Here is a 21073-nt window from a genome sequence, read left to right as displayed (position 1 = left end):
GGAATTATTACTTATAGTTAAGTGAACATTATTCATCGCCTGCTTAGTTGTCTGTTATTATCTCGTTATATGCAATGTTTTTGTTGAAAAAATATGTAATATTAGTTATAAGAATCGAATTATTAATACAAAAGGAAATACTCAGGTAGATTTACATACTCAGTGAGTGACAAAAAATTATGAATACTATATTACATATTTAATTATTCATTCATTTATTATGGAGAAATAGTTATACAGCTCTGAAAATATTGATCTGCTCTTAAACTTTCTGCTTCTAGTCGCCTAAGTCGCATTTTTGCATCTTGCAAGATATCTTCAGTTGAACTACTTTCGCTGTACCCATTATTTGCATTCATGTTTTTGCTATTGGAAGCCCTTGATAATAGAGCCTCCTCTAATTGTCTGGACAATGTAACAACGCGTAACGTTAATTCTTCTATCCTTGATTGTTGTTCTCTAATAAGATTAGTTAATTCTTGCTTTTCTTCATTAAGCAGACGCACTTCTACATTTGACGCGCTAACGGAAATATCTGTTTGCACACACTCGTCTTTTTTTATCGTACTGAACATCGCAGATTGAGCAGGAATTTCATTTCGAACTTTAATTAATTCTTCCTGCAGTTTTTTCACGTCTCCTTCAAATGTTCTGTAACTAACTCGTTCTTTTTGTAACCTAAAAAATTCGCAAGGGTTAATGATATTACAATCAATAATGTTTGTACTTACTAATGCAAATACTCGAGTGACAAACCTATCAGCTTCTTCAGAAAGTAGCCTTTCTTTTACTGATAACTCCAGTTCTCTGCTTGCCAGATTTTGTTCATTTTTCAACTTTTCTCGTGCCAGACGATTTTCTTTTGAATCCACAAGTTGCATAAGGTTCTAAAATTGTTGAGTTATCAATTTACTTTTATGATGTAAGCAGTAATTAAGAGATCAATGCATGTGTAAGATCTAAACAAAATTTTACTCTGAACGAGCCAAATGGTAATATATAATTGACACAGTGTGATAAAATAAAATTACTATCAGATACAAAGAGTGACATTTCCATCGCATGTTTACATAAAAAATAAACTTAATGTACCTGTGCATGTTGAAGTTTTCCATTCAGTGAAGCTAATTGTCGTTCTATTGATAATGCCTGTTCCCTTAACTCGAATTCCTTGTTTTTTAACTGAGTACCAAAAAGTTCTTTCTGTTGGAACAATTTTTTCTTTGCATCTAACAGGGCAATTGTTTCAAAAGTCTCGGTTGGAACGATATGATCAGTTTGTGTTTGTTGGTTATTAGTATGTACTTTGTCCGCATCATTTTTATCAAACAATGTATTGGAAAAATATAGAATTAAAGATTTAAGAATGCAGAAAATCAGAGGCGAGTCACCATCAGCGTAATGAGACAAAATATTTTGTCCATTAGGTTTCTCAGGGCTTATTCCCAAAGTTTGAAGTGCGTGATGAACATAGTCGTTTGGCAGCTTATTTTTCTTGCAGTCTTCAGTGCTCTGAGTGTATGCTTCTGCTTGTTGATGTAGGTTAATTAGGAGAGGTGTTTCACTTGCAAAGACCGATAACGTGTAAAAGTAATTATACTTTAGTAAATATTCAGCAATTAACATGTCGTAGACATATTGCTTTGCTGATCTGAAGTCTGTCTTTACTTCACGAGAAGATGCATTGTTTTTAAGAGCAATTACCAAGTTTTGTCTAAGATGTGTTCGTATACTTGATATGACTCCAGACTTTTCGAACCTAAAACAAAGGATAAATGATTAACGGGTATAAGCTTAGCTGGTGAGCTTACTTGTCAGATGCTTAAATGAACTGAAAATATAGATTAGAGACCAAAATTCTTATAGTATAAGAGAAAATCTTCGGTACCACGAATGTACTTCTGAGTAATTACTGTTACTCATGATGAATGTAATTTGTGATTCCCATTCCCAAAATAACAAATATATCTTTGATGTTTATTAAACTTCTGAGTAAACGATCATTCACCCTATACTATACAGTAGTAAACGCCCTTCAGGTTGACACTCACGGCCCGAATCATCGATGTAATGTCGTCGACAAAGAGTTTGTTGTCAGTTATAATTTACTCGTATCTATGGATACCAAGGCTGTTGACCTCCTCGCCCTGATCCACAGTCAACGCCATGGACGGCGCGACGGTTGTCGCCGCTCGGCAAAACAAACCAGAGGATTCAGCGCCTCGTGTGACTGGAAGAAGAACGGACAATTATCATTTGCTCCTAGAAAAAACCATAGCGTTGGCCGTCGTTTATTCTTGATTTTTGAAAGACAGAGTTTTGCTCTGTGAATGCGTTTGATGTACTCTTATTAAACTAAGTGTAACTCTTGATCCGTTGATCGCAGCGTATTGGGACTGCGCCCAATCGATTCCTCTCGCAGAATTACGTCGGAATAGTGCATGAAAGAAGTTATTCCGGCACTTTTCAAAATCGCGAAAATTTTCGCCAAAAATGCAAAGGGGTTAGCCTTACTTTTTTTTCATTTTTGGAGCCGAAAATTTTCAGTCTCAGATTCGATTTAAGTGACCCTCTCCTGACTAATTGGACCCCCAGGAACTCAGAAAACGCAGCGAAAACAGCGTGGGATCAACAGGAGAGAAATTACGAAGGAAAAAGCACCTGCTGGAAAATGTCGAAAATTCAGGTTTTCGTTTTTTGGCTGTAACTTTCGATGCGTTGATCGCAGCGTATTGGGACTGCGCCCAATCGATTTCTCTCGCAAAATTACGTCGGAGTAGTGACTGCAAGACTTGCTTTCAGCGCTTTTCAAAATCGCGAAAATTTTCGCCAAAAACACAAAGGGGTTAGCCTTACTTTTTTTTTGGGCAAAAAACTTTTCGTCTCAGATTCGATTTAAACGACCCTTATCTGACCAATTGGACCCTCAGGAACTCAGAACTCGCAGCGAAAAGAGCGTAGGACCAACAGGAGAGAAATGGCGAGCGAAAAAGCACCTGCTGAAAAATGTCGAAAATTCAGGTTCTGGTTTTTTGGCTGTAACTTCTGATGCGTTGATCGCAGCGTATTGGGACTGCGCCCAATCGATTTCTCTCGCAAAATTACATCCGATCAGTGCTACAATTAATTGATTCCAGCACTTTTGAAAATCGCGAAAATTTTCGCCAAAAACACAAAGGGGTTAGCCTTAGTTTTTTTTTGGGCAAAAAACTTTTGGTCTCAGATTCGATTTAAGCGACCCTTATCTGACCAATTGGACCCTCAGGAACTCAGAACTCGCAGCGAAAAGAGCGTAGGACCAACAGGAGAGAAATGGCGAGCGAAAAAGCACCTGCTGAAAAATGTCGAAAATTCAGGTTCTGGTTTTTTGGCTGTAACTTCTGATGCGTTGACCGCAGCGTATTGGGACTGCGCCCAATCGATTTCTCTCGCAAAATTACATCCGATCAGTGCTACAATTAATTGATTCCAGCACTTTTGAAAATCGCGAAAATTTTCGCCAAAAACACAAAGGGGTTAGCCTTAGTTTTTTTTTGGGCGAAAAACTTTTGGTCTCAGATTCGATTTAAACGACCCTTATCTGACCAATTGGACCCTCAGGAACTCAGAACTCGCAGCGAAAAGAGCGTAGGAACAACAGGAGAGAAATGGCGAGCGAAAAAGTACCTGCTGAAAAATGTCGAAAATTCAGGTTCTGGTTTTTTGGCTGTAACTTCTGATGCGTTGATCGCAGCGTATTGGGACTGCGCCCAATCGATTTCTCTCGCAAAATTACATCCGATCAGTGCTACAATTAATTGATTCCAGCACTTTTGAAAATAGCGAAAATTTTCGCCAAAAACACAAAGGGGTTAGCCTTACTTTTTTTTTGGGCAAAAAACTTTTGGTCTCAGATTCGATTTAAACGACCCTTATCTGACCAATTGGACCCTCAGGAACTCAGAACTCGCAGCGAAAAGAGCGTAGGACCAACAGGAGAGAAATGGCGAGCGAAAAAGCACCTGCTGAAAAATGTCGAAAATTCAGGTTCTGGTTTTTTGGCTGTAACTTCTGATGCGTTGATCGCAGCGTATTGGGACTGCGCCCAATCGATTTCTCTCGCAAAATTACATCCGATCAGTGCTACAATTAATTGATTCCAGCACTTTTGAAAATCGCGAAAATTTTCGCCAAAAACACAAAGGGGTTAGCCTTACTTTTTTTTTGGGCTAAAAACTTTTCGTCTCAGATTCGATTTAAACGACGCTTATCTGACCAACTGGACCCTCAGGAACTCAGAACTCGCAGCGAAAAGAGCGTAGGACCAACAGGAGAGAAATGGCGAGCGAAAAAGCACCTGCTGAAAAATGTCGAAAATTCAGGTTCTGGTTTTTTGGCTGTAACTTCTGATGCGTTGATCGCAGCGTATTGGGACTGCGCCCAATCGATTTCTCTCGCAAAATTACATCCGATCAGTGCTACAATCAATTGATTCCAGCACTTTTGAAAATCGCGAAAATTTTCGCCAAAAACACAAAGGGGTTAGCCTTACTTTTTTTTTGGGCAAAAAACTTTTCGTCTCAGATTCGATTCAAACGACCCTCATCTGACCAATTGGACCCTCAGGAACTCAGAACTCGCAGCGAAAAGAGCGTAGGACCAACAGGAGAGAAATGGCGAGCGAAAAAGCACCTGCTGAAAAATGTCGAAAATTCAGGTTCTGGTTTTTTGGCTGTAACTTCTGATGCGTTGATCGCAGCGTATTGGGACTGCGCCCAATCGATTTCTCTCGCAAAATTACATCCGATCAGTGCTACAATTAATTGATTCCAGCACTTTTGTAAATCGCGAAAATTTTCGCCAAAAACACAAAGGGGTTAGCCTTACTTTTTTTTTGGGCTAAAAACTTTTCGTCTCAGATTCGATTTAAACGACGCTTATCTGACCAACTGGACCCTCAGGAACTCAGAACTCGCAGCGAAAAGAGCGTAGGACCAACAGGAGAGAAATGGCGAGCGAAAAAGCACCTGCTGAAAAATGTCGAAAATTCAGGTTCTGGTTTTTTGGCTGTAACTTCTGATGCGTTGATCGCAGCGTATTGGGACTGCGCCCAATCGATTTCTCTCGCAAAATTACATCCGATCAGTGCTACAATCAATTGATTCCAGCACTTTTGAAAATCGCGAAAATTTTCGCCAAAAACACAAAGGGGTTAGCCTTAGTTTTTTTTTGGGCAAAAAACTTTTGGTCTCAGATTCGATTTAAACGACCCTCATCTGACCAATTGGACCCTCAGGAACTCAGAACTCGCAGCGAAACGAGCGTAGGACCAACAGGAGAGAAATGGCGAGCGAAAAACCACCTGCTGAAAAATGTCGAAAATTCAGGTTCTGGTTTTTTGGCTGTAACTTCTGATGCGTTGATCGCAGCGTATTGGGACTGCGCCCAATCGATTTCTCTCGCAAAATTACATCCGATCAGTGCTACAATTAATTGATTCCAGCACTTTTGAAAATCGCGAAAATTTTCGCCAAAAACACAAAGGGGTTAGCCTTAGTTTTTTTTTGGGCAAAAAACTTTTGGTCTCAGATTCGATTTAAGCGACCCTTATCTGACCAATTGGACCCTCAGGAACTCAGAACTCGCAGCGAAAAGAGCGTAGGACCAACAGGAGAGAAATGGCGAGCGAAAAAGCACCTGCTGAAAAATGTCGAAAATTCAGGTTCTGGTTTTTTGGCTGTAACTTCTGATGCGTTGACCGCAGCGTATTGGGACTGCGCCCAATCGATTTCTCTCGCAAAATTACATCCGATCAGTGCTACAATTAATTGATTCCAGCACTTTTGAAAATCGCGAAAATTTTCGCCAAAAACACAAAGGGGTTAGCCTTAGTTTTTTTTTGGGCAAAAAACTTTTGGTCTCAGATTCGATTTAAACGACCCTTATCTGACCAATTGGACCCTCAGGAACTCAGAACTCGCAGCGAAAAGAGCGTAGGACCAACAGGAGAGAAATGGCGAGCGAAAAAGCACCTGCTGAAAAATGTCGAAAATTCAGGTTCTGGTTTTTTGGCTGTAACTTCTGATGCGTTGATCGCAGCGTATTGGGACTGCGCCCAATCGATTTCTCTCGCAAAATTACATCCGATCAGTGCTACAATTAATTGATTCCAGCACTTTTGAAAATCGCGAAAATTTTCGCCAAAAACACAAAGGGGTTAGCCTTACTTTTTTTTTGGGCACAAAACTTTTGGTCTCAGATTCGACTTAAACGACCCTTATCTGACCAATTGGACCCTCAGGAACTCAGAACTCGCAGCGAAAAGAGCGTAGGAACAACAGGAGAGAAATGGCGAGCGAAAAAGTACCTGCTGAAAAATGTCGAAAATTCAGGTTCTGGTTTTTTGGCTGTAACTTCTGATGCGTTGATCGCAGCGTATTGGGACTGCGCCCAATCGATTTCTCTCGCAAAATTACATCCGATCAGTGCTACAATTAATTGATTCCAGCACTTTTGAAAATAGCGAAAATTTTCGCCAAAAACACAAAGGGGTTAGCCTTACTTTTTTTTTGGGCAAAAAACTTTTGGTCTCAGATTCGATTTAAACGACCCTTATCTGACCAATTGGACCCTCAGGAACTCAGAACTCGCAGCGAAAAGAGCGTAGGACCAACAGGAGAGAAATGGCGAGCGAAAAAGCACCTGCTGAAAAATGTCGAAAATTCAGGTTCTGGTTTTTTGGCTGTAACTTCTGATGCGTTGATCGCAGCGTATTGGGACTGCGCCCAATCGATTTCTCTCGCAAAATTACATCCGATCAGTGCTACAATTAATTGATTCCAGCACTTTTGAAAATCGCGAAAATTTTCGCCAAAAACACAAAGGGGTTAGCCTTACTTTTTTTTTGGGCTAAAAACTTTTCGTCTCAGATTCGATTTAAACGACGCTTATCTGACCAACTGGACCCTCAGGAACTCAGAACTCGCAGCGAAAAGAGCGTAGGACCAACAGGAGAGAAATGGCGAGCGAAAAAGCACCTGCTGAAAAATGTCGAAAATTCAGGTTCTGGTTTTTTGGCTGTAACTTCTGATGCGTTGATCGCAGCGTATTGGGACTGCGCCCAATCGATTTCTCTCGCAAAATTACATCCGATCAGTGCTACAATCAATTGATTCCAGCACTTTTGAAAATCGCGAAAATTTTCGCCAAAAACACAAAGGGGTTAGCCTTACTTTTTTTTTGGGCAAAAAACTTTTCGTCTCAGATTCGATTCAAACGACCCTCATCTGACCAATTGGACCCTCAGGAACTCAGAACTCGCAGCGAAAAGAGCGTAGGACCAACAGGAGAGAAATGGCGAGCGAAAAAGCACCTGCTGAAAAATGTCGAAAATTCAGGTTCTGGTTTTTTGGCTGTAACTTCTGATGCGTTGATCGCAGCGTATTGGGACTGCGCCCAATCGATTTCTCTCGCAAAATTACATCCGATCAGTGCTACAATTAATTGATTCCAGCACTTTTGAAAATCGCGAAAATTTTCGCCAAAAACACAAAGGGGTTAGCCTTACTTTTTTTTTGGGCTAAAAACTTTTCGTCTCAGATTCGATTTAAACGACGCTTATCTGACCAACTGGACCCTCAGGAACTCAGAACTCGCAGCGAAAAGAGCGTAGGACCAACAGGAGAGAAATGGCGAGCGAAAAAGCACCTGCTGAAAAATGTCGAAAATTCAGGTTCTGGTTTTTTGGCTGTAACTTCTGATGCGTTGATCGCAGCGTATTGGGACTGCGCCCAATCGATTTCTCTCGCAAAATTACATCCGATCAGTGCTACAATCAATTGATTCCAGCACTTTTGAAAATCGCGAAAATTTTCGCCAAAAACACAAAGGGGTTAGCCTTAGTTTTTTTTTGGGCAAAAAACTTTTGGTCTCAGATTCGATTTAAACGACCCTCATCTGACCAATTGGACCCTCAGGAACTCAGAACTCGCAGCGAAACGAGCGTAGGACCAACAGGAGAGAAATGGCGAGCGAAAAACCACCTGCTGAAAAATGTCGAAAATTCAGGTTCTGGTTTTTTGGCTGTAACTTCTGATGCGTTGATCACAGCGTATTGGGACTGCGCCCAATCGATTTCTCTCGCAAACTTACATCCGATCAGTGCTACAATTAATTGATTCCCTCACTTTTGAGAATCGCGAAAATTTTCGCCAAAAACACACAGGGGTTAGCCTTACTTTTTTTTTGGGCAAAAAACTTTTGGTCTCAGATTCGTTTTAAACGACCCTTATCTGACCAATTGGACCCTCAGGAACTCAGAACTCGCAGCGAAAAGAGCGTAGGACCAACAGGAGAGAAATGGCGAGCGAAAAAGCACCTGCTGAAAAATGTCGAAAATTCAGGTTCTGGTTTTTTGGCTGTAACTTCTGATGCGTTGATCGCAGCGTATTGGGACTGCGCCCGATCGATTTCTCTCGCAAAATTACATCCGATCAGTGCTACAATTAATTGATTCCAGCACTTTTGAAAATCGCGAAAATTTTCGCCAAAAACACAAAGGGGTTAGCCTTACTTTTTTTTTGGGCAAAAAACTTTTGGTCTCAGATTCGATTTAAACGACCCTCATCTGACCAATTGGACCCTTAGGAACTCAGAACTCGCAGCGAAAAGAGCGTAGGACCAACAGGAGAGAAATGACGAGCGAAAAAGCACCTGCTGAAAAATGTCGAAAATTCAGGTTCTGGTTTTTTGGCTGTAACTTCTGATGCGTTGATCGCAGCGTATTGGGACTGCGCCCAATCGATTTCTCTCGCAAAATTACATCCGATCAGTGCTACAATTAATTGATTCCAGCACTTTTGAGAATCGCGAAAATTTTCGCCAAAAACACAAAGGGGTTAGCCTTACTTTTTTTTTGGGCAAAAAACTTTTCGTCTCAGATTCGATTTAAACGACCCTCATCTGACCAATTGGACCCTCAGGAACTCAGAACTCGCAGCGAAACGAGCGTAGGACCAACAGGAGAGAAATGGCGAGCGAAAAACCACCTGCTGAAAAATGTCGAAAATTCAGGTTCTGGTTTTTTGGCTGTAACTTCTGATGCGTTGATCGCAGCGTATTGGGACTGCGCCCAATCGATTTCTCTCGCAAAATTACATCCGATCAGTGCCACAATTAATTGATTCCAGCACTTTTGAAAATCGCGAAAATTTTCGCCAAAAACACAAAGGGGTTAGCCTTACTTTTTTTTTGGGCAGAAAACTTTTGGTCTCAGATTCGATTTAAACGACCCTTATCTGACCAATTGGACCCTCAGGAACTCAGAACTCGCAGTGAAAAGAGCGTAGGACCAACAGGAGAGAATTGGCGAGCGAAAAAGCACCTGCTGAAAAATGTCGAAAATTCGGGTTCTGGTTTTTTGGCTGTAACTTCTGATGCGTTGATCGCAGCGTATTGGGACTGCGCCCAATCGATTTCTCTCGCAAAATTACATCCGATCAGTGCTACAATTAATTGATTCCAGCACTTTTGAAAATCGCGAAAATTTTCGCCAAAAACACAAAGGGGTTAGCCTTACTTTTTTTTTGGGCAAAAAACTTTTGGTCTCACATTCGATCTAAACGACCCTTATCTGACCAATTGGACCCTCAGGAACTCAGAACTCGCAGCGAAAAGAGCGTAGGACCAACAGGAGAGAAATGGCGAGCGAAAAAGCACCTGCTGAAAAATGTCGAAAATTCAGGTTCTGGTTTTTTGGCTGTAACTTCTGATGCGTTGATCGCAGCGTATTGGGACTGCGCCCAATCGATTTCTCTCGCAAAATTACATCCGATCAGTGCTACAATTAATTGATTCCAGCACTTTTGAGAATCGCGAAAATTTTCGCCAAAAACACAAAGGGGTTAGCCTTAGTTTTTTTTTGGGCAAAAAACTTTTGGTCTCAGATTCGATTTAAACGACCCTTATCTGACCAATTGGACCCTCAGGAACTCAGAACTCGCAGCGAAAAGAGCGTAGGACCAACAGGAGAGAAATGGCGAGCGAAAAAGCACCTGCTGAAAAATGTCGAAAATTCAGGTTCTGGTTTTTTGGCTGTAACTTCTGATGCGTTGATCGCAGCGTATTGGGACTGCGCCCAATCGATTTCTCTCGCAAAATTACATCCGATCAGTGCTGCAATTAATTGATTCCAGCACTTTTGAAAATCGCGAAAATTTTCGCCAAAAACACAAAGGGGTTAGCCTTACTTTTTTTTTGGGCAAAAAACTTTTCGTCTCAGATTCGATTTAAACGACGCTTATCTGACCAACTGGACCCTCAGGAACTCAGAACTCGCAGCGAAACGAGCGTAGGACCAACAGGAGAGAAATGGCGAGCGAAAAACCACCTGCTGAAAAATGTCGAAAATTCAGGTTCTGGTTTTTTGGCTGTAACTTCTGATGCGTTGATCGCAGCGTATTGGGACTGCGCCCAATCGATTTCTCTCGCAAAATTACATCCGATCAGTGCTACAATCAATTGATTCCAGCACTTTTGAAAATCGCGAAAATTTTCGCCAAAAACACAAAGGGGTTAGCCTTAGTTTTTTTTTGGGCAAAAAACTTTTGGTCTCAGATTCGATTTAAACGACCCTCATCTGACCAATTGGACCCTCAGGAACTCAGAACTCGCAGCGAAACGAGCGTAGGACCAACAGGAGAGAAATGGCGAGCGAAAAACCACCTGCTGAAAAATGTCGAAAATTCAGGTTCTGGTTTTTTGGCTGTAACTTCTGATGCGTTGATCGCAGCGTATTGGGACTGCGCCCAATCGATTTCTCTCGCAAAATTACATCCGATCAGTGCTACAATTAATTGATTCCAGCACTTTTGAAAATCGCGAAAATTTTCGCCAAAAACACAAAGGGGTTAGCCTTAGTTTTTTTTTGGGCAAAAAACTTTTGGTCTCAGATTCGATTTAAACGACCCTCATCTGACCAATTGGACCCTCAGGAACTCAGAACTCGCAGCGAAAAGAGCGTAGGACCAACAGGAGAGAAATGGCGAGCGAAAAAGCACCTGCTGAAAAATGTCGAAAATTCAGGTTCTGGTTTTTTGGCTGTAACTTCTGATGCGTTGATCGCAGCGTATTGGGACTGCGCCCAATCGATTTCTCTCGCAAAATTACATCCGATCAGTGCTACAATTAATTGATTCCAGCACTTTTGAAAATCGTGAAAATTTTCGCCAAAAACACAAAGGGGTTAGCCTTAGTTTTTTTTTGGGCAAAAAACTTTTGGTCTCAGATTCGATTTAAACGACCCTCATCTGACCAATTGGACCCTCAGGAACTCAGAACTCGCAGCGAAACGAGCGTAGGACCAACAGGAGAGAAATGGCGAGCGAAAAACCACCTGCTGAAAAATGTCGAAAATTCAGGTTCTGGTTTTTTGGCTGTAACTTCTGATGCGTTGATCGCAGCGTATTGGGACTGCGCCCAATCGATTTCTCTCGCAAAATTACATCCGATCAGTGCCACAATTAATTGATTCCAGCACTTTTGAAAATCGCGAAAATTTTCGCCAAAAACACAAAGGGGTTAGCCTTACTTTTTTTTTGGGCAAAAAACTTTTCGTCTCAGATTCGATTTAAACGACCCTTATCTGACCAATTGGACCCTCAGGAACTCAGAACTCGCAGCGAAAAGAGCGTAGGACCAACAGGAGAGAAATGGCGAGCGAAAAACCACCTGCTGAAAAATGTCGAAAATTCAGGTTCTGGTTTTTTGGCTGTAACTTCTGATGCGTTGATCGCAGCGTATTGGGACTGCGCCCAATCGATTTCTCTCGCAAAATTACATCCGATCAGTGCCACAATTAATTGATTCCAGCACTTTTGAAAATCGCGAAAATTTTCGCCAAAAACACAAAGGGGTTAGCCTTACTTTTTTTTTGGGCAGAAAACTTTTGGTCTCAGATTCGATTTAAACGACCCTTATCTGACCAATTGGACCCTCAGGAACTCAGAACTCGCAGCGAAAAGAGCGTAGGACCAACAGGAGAGAAATGGCGAGCGAAAAAGCACCTGCTGAAAAATGTCGAAAATTCAGGTTCTGGTTTTTTGGCTGTAACTTCTGATGCGTTGATCGCAGCGTATTGGGACTGCGCCCAATCGATTTCTCTCGCAAACTTACATCCGACCAGTGCTACAATTAATTGATTCCCTCACTTTTGAAAATCGCGAAAATTTTCGCCAAAAACACAAAGGGGTTAGCCTTAGTTTTTTTTTGGGCAAAAAACTTTTGGTCTCAGATTCGATTTAAACGACCCTCATCTGACCAATTGGACCCTCAGGAACTCAGAACTCGCAGCGAAACGAGCGTAGGACCAACAGGAGAGAAATGGCGAGCGAAAAACCACCTGCTGAAAAATGTCGAAAATTCAGGTTCTGGTTTTTTGGCTGTAACTTCTGATGCGTTGATCGCAGCGTATTGGGACTGCGCCCAATCGATTTCTCTTGCAAAATTACATTCGATCAGTGCCACAATTAATTGATTACAGCACTTTTGAAAATCGCGAAAATTTTCGCCAAAAACACAAAGGGGTTAGCCTTACTTTTTTTTTGGGCAAAAAACTTTTCGTCTCAGATTCGATTTAAACGACCCTTATCTGACCAATTGGACCCTCAGGAACTCAGAACTCGCAGCGAAAAGAGCGTAGGACCAACAGGAGAGAAATGGCGAGCGAAAAAGCACCTGCTGAAAAATGTCGAAAATTCAGGTTCTGGTTTTTTGGCTGTAACTTCTGATGCGTTGATCGCAGCGTATTGGGACTGCGCCCAATCGATTTCCCTCGCAAAATTACATCCGATAAGTGCTACAATTAATTGATTCCCTCACTTTTGAAAATCGCGAAAATTTTCGCCAAAAACACAAAGGGGTTAGCCTTACTTTTTTTTCGGGCAGAAAACTTTTGGTCTCAGATTCGATTTAAACGACCCTTATCTGACCAATTGGACCCTCAGGAACTCAGAACTCGCAGCGAAAAGAGCGTAGGACCAACAGGAGAGAAATGGCGAGCGAAAAAGCACCTGCTGAAAAATGTCGAAAATTCGGGTTCTGGTTTTTTGGCTGTAACTTCTGATGCGTTGATCGCAGCGTATTGGGACTGCACCCAATCGATTTCTCTCGCAAAATTACATCCGATCAGTGCTACAATTAATTGATTCCAGCACTTTTGAAAATCGCGAAAATTTTCGCCAAAAACACAAAGGGGTTAGCCTTACTTTTTTTTTGGGCAAAAAACTTTTGGTCCCAGATTCGACTTAAACGACCCTTATCTGACCAATTGGACCCTCAGGAACTCAGAACTCGCAGCGAAAAGAGCGTAGGACCAACAGGAGAGAAATGGCGAGCGAAAAAGCACCTGCTGAAAAATGTCGAAAATTCAGGTTCTGGTTTTTTGGCTGTAACTTCTGATGCGTTGATCGCAGCGTATTGGAACTGCGCCCAATCGATTTCCCTCGCAAAATTACATCCGATCAGTGCTACAATTAATTGATTCCAGCACTTTTGAAAATCGCGAAAATTTTTGCCAAAAACACAAAGGGGTTAGCCTTAGTTTTTTTTTGGGCAAAAAACTTTCGGTCTCAGATTCGATTTAAACGACCCTTATCTGACCAATTGGACCCTCAGGAACTCAAAACTCGCAGCGAAAAGAGCGTAGGACCAACAGGAGAGAAATGGCGAGCGAAAAAGCACCTGCTGAAAAATGTCGAAAATTCAGGTTCTGGTTTTTTGGCTGTAACTTCTGATGCGTTGATCGCAGCGTATTGGGACTGCGCCCAATCGATTTCTCTCGCAAAATTACATCCGATCAGTGCTACAATTAATTGATTCCAGCACTTTTGAAAATCGCGAAAATTTTCGCCAAAAACACAAAGGGGTTAGCCTTACTTTTTTTTAGGGCAAAAAACTTTTCGTCTCAGATTCGATTTAAACGACCCTTATCTGACCAATTGGACCCTCAGGAACTCAGAACTCGCAGCGAAAAGAGCGTAGGACCAACAGGAGAGAAATGGCGAGCGAAAAAGCACCTGCTGAAAAATGTCGAAAATTCAGGTTCTGGTTTTTTGGCTGTAACTTCTGATGCGTTGATCGCAGCGTATTGGGACTGCGCCCAATCGATTTCTCTCGCAAAATTACATCCGATAAGTGCTACAATTAATTGATTTCCTCACTTTTGAAAATCGCGAAAATTTTCGCCAAAAACACAAAGGGGTTAGCCTTACTTTTTTTTTGGGCAGAAAACTTTTGGTCTCAGATTCGATTTAAACGACCCTTATCTGACCAATTGGACCCTCAGGAACTCAGAACTCGCAGCGAAAAGAGCGTAGGACCAACAGGAGAGAAATGGCGAGCGAAAAAGCACCCGCTGAAAAATGTCGAAAATTCGGGTTCTGGTTTTTTGGCTGTAACTTCTGATGCGTTGATCGCAGCGTATTGGGACTGCGCCCAATCGATTTCTCTCGCAAAATTACATCCGATAAGTGCTACAATTAATTGATTCCAGCACTTTTGAAAATCGCGAAAATTTTCGCCAAAAACACAAAGGGGTTAGCCTTACTTTTTTTTTGGGCAGAAAACTTTTGGTCTCAGATTCGATTTAAACGACCCTTATCTGACCAATTGGACCCTCAGGAACTCAGAACTCGCAGCGAAAAGAGCGTAGGACCAACAGGAGAGAAATGGCGAGCGAAAAAGCACCTGCTGAAAAATGTCGAAAATTCAGGTTCTGGTTTTTTGGCTGTAACTTCTGATGCGTTGATCGCAGCGTATTGGGACTGCGCCCAATCGATTTCTCTCGCAAAATTACATCCGATCAGTGCTACAATTAATTGATTCCAGCACTTTTGAAAATCGCGAAAATTTTCGCCAAAAACACAAAGGGGTTAGCCTTAGTTTTTTTTTGGGCAAAAAACTTTTGGTCTCAGATTCGATTTAAACGACCCTTATCTGACCAATTGGACCCTCAGGAACTCAGAACTCGCAGCGAAAAGAGCGTAGGACCAACAGGAGAGAAATGGCGAGCGAAAAAGCACCTGCTGAAAAATGTCGAAAATTCAGGTTCTGGTTTTTTGGCTGTAACTTCTGATGCGTTGATCGCAGCGTATTGGGACTGCGCCCAATCGATTTCTCTCGCAAAATTACATCCGATAAGTGCTACAATTAATTGATTCCCTCACTTTTGAAAATCGCGAAAATTTTCGCCAAAAACACAAAGGGGTTAGCCTTACTTTTTTTTTGGGCAGAAAACTTTTGGTCTCAGATTCGATTTAAACGACCCTCATCTGACCAATTGGACCCTCAGGAACTCAGAACTCGCAGCGAAAAGAGCGTAGGACCAACAGGAGAGAAATGACGAGCGAAAAAGCACCTGCTGAAAAATGTCGAAAATTCAGGTTCTGGTTTTTTGGCTGTAACTTCTGATGCGTTGATCGCAGCGTATTGGGACTGCGCCCAATCGATTTCTCTCGCAAAATTACATCCGATCAGTGCTACAATTAATTGATTCCAACACTTTTGAAAATCGCGAAAATTTTCGCCAAAAACACAAAGGGGTTAGCCTTACTTTTTTTTTGGGCAAAAAACTTTTGGTCTCAGATTCGATTTAAACGACCCTTATCTGACCAATTGGACCCTCAGGAACTCAGAACTCGCAGCGAAAAGAGCGTAGGACCAACAGGAGAGAAATGGCGAGCGAAAAAGCACCTGCTGAAAAATGTCGAAAATTCAGGTTCTGGTTTTTTGGCTGTAACTTCTGATGCGTTGATCGCAGCGTATTGGGACTGCGCCCAATCGATTTCTCTCGCAAAATTACATCCGATCAGTGCCACAATTAATTGATTCCAGCACTCTTGAAAATCGCGAAAATTTTTGCCAAAAACACAAAGGGGTTAGCCTTAGTTTTTTTTTGGGCAAAAAACTTTCGGTCTCAGATTCGATTTAAACGACCCTTATCTGACCAATTGGACCCTCAGGAACTCAAAACTCGCAGCGAAAAGAGCGTAGGACCAACAGGAGAGAAATGGCGAGCGAAAAAGCACCTGCTGAAAAATGTCGAAAATTCAGGTTCTGGTTTTTTGGCTGTAACTTCTGATGCGTTGATCGCAGCGTATTGGGACTGCGCCCAATCGATTTCTCTCGCAAACTTACATCCGACCAGTGCTACAATTAATTGATTCCCTCACTTTTGAAAATCGCGAAAATTTTCGCCAAAAACACAAAGGGGTTAGCCTTAGTTTTTTTTTGGGCAAAAAACTTTTGGTCTCAGATTCGATTTAAACGACCCTCATCTGACCAATTGGACCCTCAGGAACTCAGAACTCGCAGCGAAACGAGCGTAGGACCAACAGGAGAGAAATGGCGAGCGAAAAACCACCTGCTGAAAAATGTCGAAAATTCAGGTTCTGGTTTTTTGGCTGTAACTTCTGATGCGTTGATCGCAGCGTATTGGGACTGCGCCCAATCGATTTCTCTTGCAAAATTACATTCGATCAGTGCCACAATTAATTGATTACAGCACTTTTGAAAATCGCGAAAATTTTCGCCAAAAACACAAAGGGGTTAGCCTTACTTTTTTTTTGGGCAAAAAACTTTTCGTCTCAGATTCGATTTAAACGACCCTTATCTGACCAATTGGACCCTCAGGAACTCAGAACTCGCAGCGAAAAGAGCGTAGGACCAACAGGAGAGAAATGGCGAGCGAAAAAGCACCTGCTGAAAAATGTCGAAAATTCAGGTTCTGGTTTTTTGGCTGTAACTTCTGATGCGTTGATCGCAGCGTATTGGGACTGCGCCCAATCGATTTCCCTCGCAAAATTACATCCGATAAGTGCTACAATTAATTGATTCCCTCACTTTTGAAAATCGCGAAAATTTTCGCCAAAAACACAAAGGGGTTAGCCTTACTTTTTTTTCGGGCAGAAAACTTTTGGTCTCAGATTCGATTTAAACGACCCTTATCTGACCAATTGGACCCTCAGGAACTCAGAACTCGCAGCGAAAAGAGCGTAGGACCAACAGGAGAGAAATGGCGAGCGAAAAAGCACCTGCTGAAAAATGTCGAAAATTCGGGTTCTGGTTTTTTGGCTGTAACTTCTGATGCGTTGATCGCAGCGTATTGGGACTGCACCCAATCGATTTCTCTCGCAAAATTACATCCGATCAGTGCTACAATTAATTGATTCCAGCACTTTTGAAAATCGCGAAAATTTTCGCCAAAAACACAAAGGGGTTAGCCTTACTTTTTTTTTGGGCAAAAAACTTTTGGTCCCAGATTCGACTTAAACGACCCTTATCTGACCAATTGGACCCTCAGGAACTCAGAACTCGCAGCGAAAAGAGCGTAGGACCAACAGGAGAGAAATAGCGAGCGAAAAAGCACCTGCTGAAAAATGTCGAAAATTCAGGTTCTGGTTTTTTGGCTGTAACTTCTGATGCGTTGATCGCAGCGTATTGGAACTGCGCCCAATCGATTTCCCTCGCAAAATTACATCCGATCAGTGCTACAATTAATTGATTCCAGCACTTTTGAAAATCGCGAAAATTTTTGCCAAAAACACAAAGGGGTTAGCCTTAGTTTTTTTTTGGGCAAAAAACTTTCGGTCTCAGATTCGATTTAAACGACCCTTATCTGACCAATTGGACCCTCAGGAACTCAAAACTCGCAGCGAAAAGAGCGTAGGACCAACAGGAGAGAAATGGCGAGCGAAAAAGCACCTGCTGAAAAATGTCGAAAATTCAGGTTCTGGTTTTTTGGCTGTAACTTCTGATGCGTTGATCGCAGCGTATTGGGACTGCGCCCAATCGATTTCTCTCGCAAAATTACATCCGATCAGTGCTACAATTAATTGATTCCAGCACTTTTGAAAATCGCGAAAATTTTCGCCAAAAACACAAAGGGGTTAGCCTTACTTTTTTTTAGGGCAAAAAACTTTTCGTCTCAGATTCGATTTAAACGACCCTTATCTGACCAATTGGACCCTCAGGAACTCAGAACTCGCAGCGAAAAGAGCGTAGGACCAACAGGAGAGAAATGGCGAGCGAAAAAGCACCTGCTGAAAAATGTCGAAAATTCAGGTTCTGGTTTTTTGGCTGTAACTTCTGATGCGTTGATCGCAGCGTATTGGGACTGCGCCCAATCGATTTCTCTCGCAAAATTACATCCGATAAGTGCTACAATTAATTGATTCCAGCACTTTTGAAAATCGCGAAAATTTTCGCCAAAAACACAAAGGGGTTAGCCTTACTTTTTTTTTGGGCAGAAAACTTTTGGTCTCAGATTCGATTTAAACGACCCTTATCTGACCAATTGGACCCTCAGGAACTCAGAACTCGCAGCGAAAAGAGCGTAGGACCAACAGGAGAGAAATGGCGAGCGAAAAAGCACCTGCTGAAAAATGTCGAAAATTCAGGTTCTGGTTTTTTGGCTGTAACTTCTGATGCGTTGATCGCAGCGTATTGGGACTGCGCCCAATCGATTTTTCTCGCAAAATTACATCCGATCAGTGCTACAATTAATTGATTCCAGCACTTTTGAAAATCGCGAAAATTTTCGCCAAAAACACAAAGGGGTTAGCCTTACTTTTTTTTTGGGCAAAAAACTTTTGGTCTCAGATTCGATCTAAACGACCCTTATCTGACCAATTGGACCCTCAGGAACTCAGAACTCGCAGCGAAAAGAGCGTAGGACCAACAGGAGAGAAATGGCGAGCGAAAAAGCACCTGCTGAAAAATGTCGAAAATTCAGGTTCTGGTTTTTTGGCTGTAACTTCTGATGCGTTGATCGCAGCGTATTGGGACTGCGCCCAATCGATTTCTCTCGCAAAATTACATCCGATCAGTGCTACAATTAATTGATTCCAGCACTTTTGAAAATCGCGAAAATTTTCGCCAAAAACACAAAGGGGTTAGCCTTAGTTTTTTTTTGGGCAAAAAACTTTTGGTCTCAGATTCGATTTAAACGACCCTTATCTGACCAATTGGACCCTCAGGAACTCAGAACTCGCAGCGAAAAGAGCGTAGGACCAACAGGAGAGAAATGGCGAGCGAAAAAGCACCTGCTGAAAAATGTCGAAAATTCAGGTTCTGGTTTTTTGGCTGTAACTTCTGATGCGTTGATCGCAGCGTATTGGGACTGCGCCCAATCGATTTCTCTCGCAAAATTACATCCGATCAGTGCTACAATTAATTGATTCCAGCACTTTTGAAAATAGCGAAAATTTTCGCCAAAAACACAAAGGGGTTAGCCTTACTTTTTTTTTGGGCAAAAAACTTTTGGTCTCAGATTCGATTTAAACGACCCTTATCTGACCAATTGGACCCTCAGGAACTCAGAACTCGCAGCGAAAAGAGCGTAGGACCAACAGGAGAGAAATGGCGAGCGAAAAAGCACCTGCTGAAAAATGTCGAAAATTCAGGTTCTGGTTTTTTGGCTGTAACTTCTGATGCGTTGATCGCAGCGTATTGGGACTGCGCCCAATCGATTTCTCTCGCAAAATTACATCCGATCAGTGCTACAATTAATTGATTCCAACACTTTTGAAAATCGCGAAAATTTTCGCTAAAAACACAAAGGGGTTAGCCTTACTTTTTTTTTGGGCAAAAAACTTTTGGTCTCAGATTCGATTTAAACGACCCTTATCTGACCAATTGGACCCTCAGGAACTCAGAACTCGCAGCGAAAAGAGCGTAGGACCAACAGGAGAGAAATGGCGAGCGAAAAAGCACCTGCTGAAAAATGTCGAAAATTCAGGTTCTGGTTTTTTGGCTGTAACTTCTGATGCGTTGATCGCAGCGTATTGGGACTGCGCCCAATCGATTTCTCTCGCAAAATTACATCCGATCAGTGCCACAATTAATTGATTCCAGCACTCTTGAAAATCGCGAAAATTTTTGCCAAAAACACAAAGGGGTTAGCCTTAGTTTTTTTTTGGGCAAAAAACTTTCGGTCTCAGATTCGATTTAAACGACCCTTATCTGACCAATTGGACCCTCAGGAACTCAAAACTCGCAGCGAAAAGAGCGTAGGACCAACAGGAGAGAAATGGCGAGCGAAAAAGCACCTGCTGAAAAATGTCGAAAATTCAGGTTCTGGTTTTTTGGCTGTAACTTCTGATGCGTTGATCGCAGCGTATTGGGACTGCGCCCAATCGATTTCTCTCGCAAAATTACATCCGATCAGTGCTACAATTAATTGATTCCAGCACTTTTGAAAATCGCGAAAATTTTCGCCAAAAACACAAAGGGGTTAGCCTTACTTTTTTTTAGGGCAAAAAACTTTTCGTCTCAGATTCGATTTAAACGACCCTTATCTGACCAATTGGACCCTCAGGAACTCAGAACTCGCAGCGAAAAGAGCGTAGGACCAACAGGAGAGAAATGGCGAGCGAAAAAGCACCTGCTGAAAAATGTCGAAAATTCAGGTTCTGGTTTTTTGGCTGTAACTTCTGATGCGTTGATCGCAGCGTATTGGGACTGCGCCCAATCGATTTCTCTCGCAAAATTACATCCGATAAGTGCTACAATTAATTGATTTCCTCACTTTTGAAAATCGCGAAAATTTTCGCCAAAAACACAAAGGGGTTAGCCTTACTTTTTTTTTGGGCAGAAAACTTTTGGTCTCAGATTCGATTTAAACGACCCTTATCTGACCAATTGGACCCTCAGGAACTCAGAACTCGCAGCGAAAAGAGCGTAGGACCAACAGGAGAGAAATGGCGAGCGAAAAAGCACCTGCTGAAAAATGTCGAAAATTCGGGTTCTGGTTTTTTGGCTGTAACTTCTGATGCGTTGATCGCAGCGTATTGGGACTGCGCCCAATCGATTTCTCTCGCAAAATTACATCCGATAAGTGCTACAATTAATTGATTCCAGCACTTTTGAAAATCGCGAAAATTTTCGCCAAAAACACAAAGGGGTTAGCCTTACTTTTTTTTTGGGCAGAAAACTTTTGGTCTCAGATTCGATTTAAACGACCCTTATCTGACCAATTGGACCCTCAGGAACTCAGAACTCGCAGCGAAAAGAGCGTAGGACCAACAGGAGAGAAATGGCG

The 21073-nt window shown here is 42.0% G+C and overlaps 1 protein-coding gene across 3 annotated transcripts; it reads right to left on the bottom strand.

Moving 5' to 3' along the window:
• Positions 1–198: 198 nt before the first annotated feature.
• On the bottom strand, positions 199–2190 carry LOC124221109 (protein hook homolog). Of its 3 annotated transcripts, none has more exons than XM_069137271.1 (4): positions 2052–2190; positions 1093–1759; positions 757–887; positions 199–678 (listed from the first exon to the last, which is right to left on the bottom strand). In XM_069137271.1, exons 2-4 carry the CDS (start codon positions 1624–1626, stop codon positions 219–221), a joined length of 1125 nt encoding a protein of 374 aa, XP_068993372.1. In that variant the 5' UTR covers positions 1627–1759; positions 2052–2190; the 3' UTR covers positions 199–218. The 3 variants fall into 3 exon arrangements, with proteins under 3 accessions (XP_068993372.1, XP_046486738.1, XP_068993373.1); XM_046630782.2 differs by having other exon boundaries at positions 1889–2171; XM_069137272.1 differs by lacking the exon at positions 2052–2190 and adding an exon at positions 1853–1907.
• Positions 2191–21073: the final 18883 nt, after the last annotated feature.

This window comes from Neodiprion pinetum, chromosome 6, assembly GCF_021155775.2.
Source record: "Neodiprion pinetum isolate iyNeoPine1 chromosome 6, iyNeoPine1.2, whole genome shotgun sequence".
In the NCBI taxonomy this organism is placed as follows: domain Eukaryota; kingdom Metazoa; phylum Arthropoda; class Insecta; order Hymenoptera; family Diprionidae; genus Neodiprion; species Neodiprion pinetum.
The sequence above is the reverse complement of the archived record's forward strand: the minus strand, read 5'-3'. Positions and strand labels throughout refer to the sequence as shown.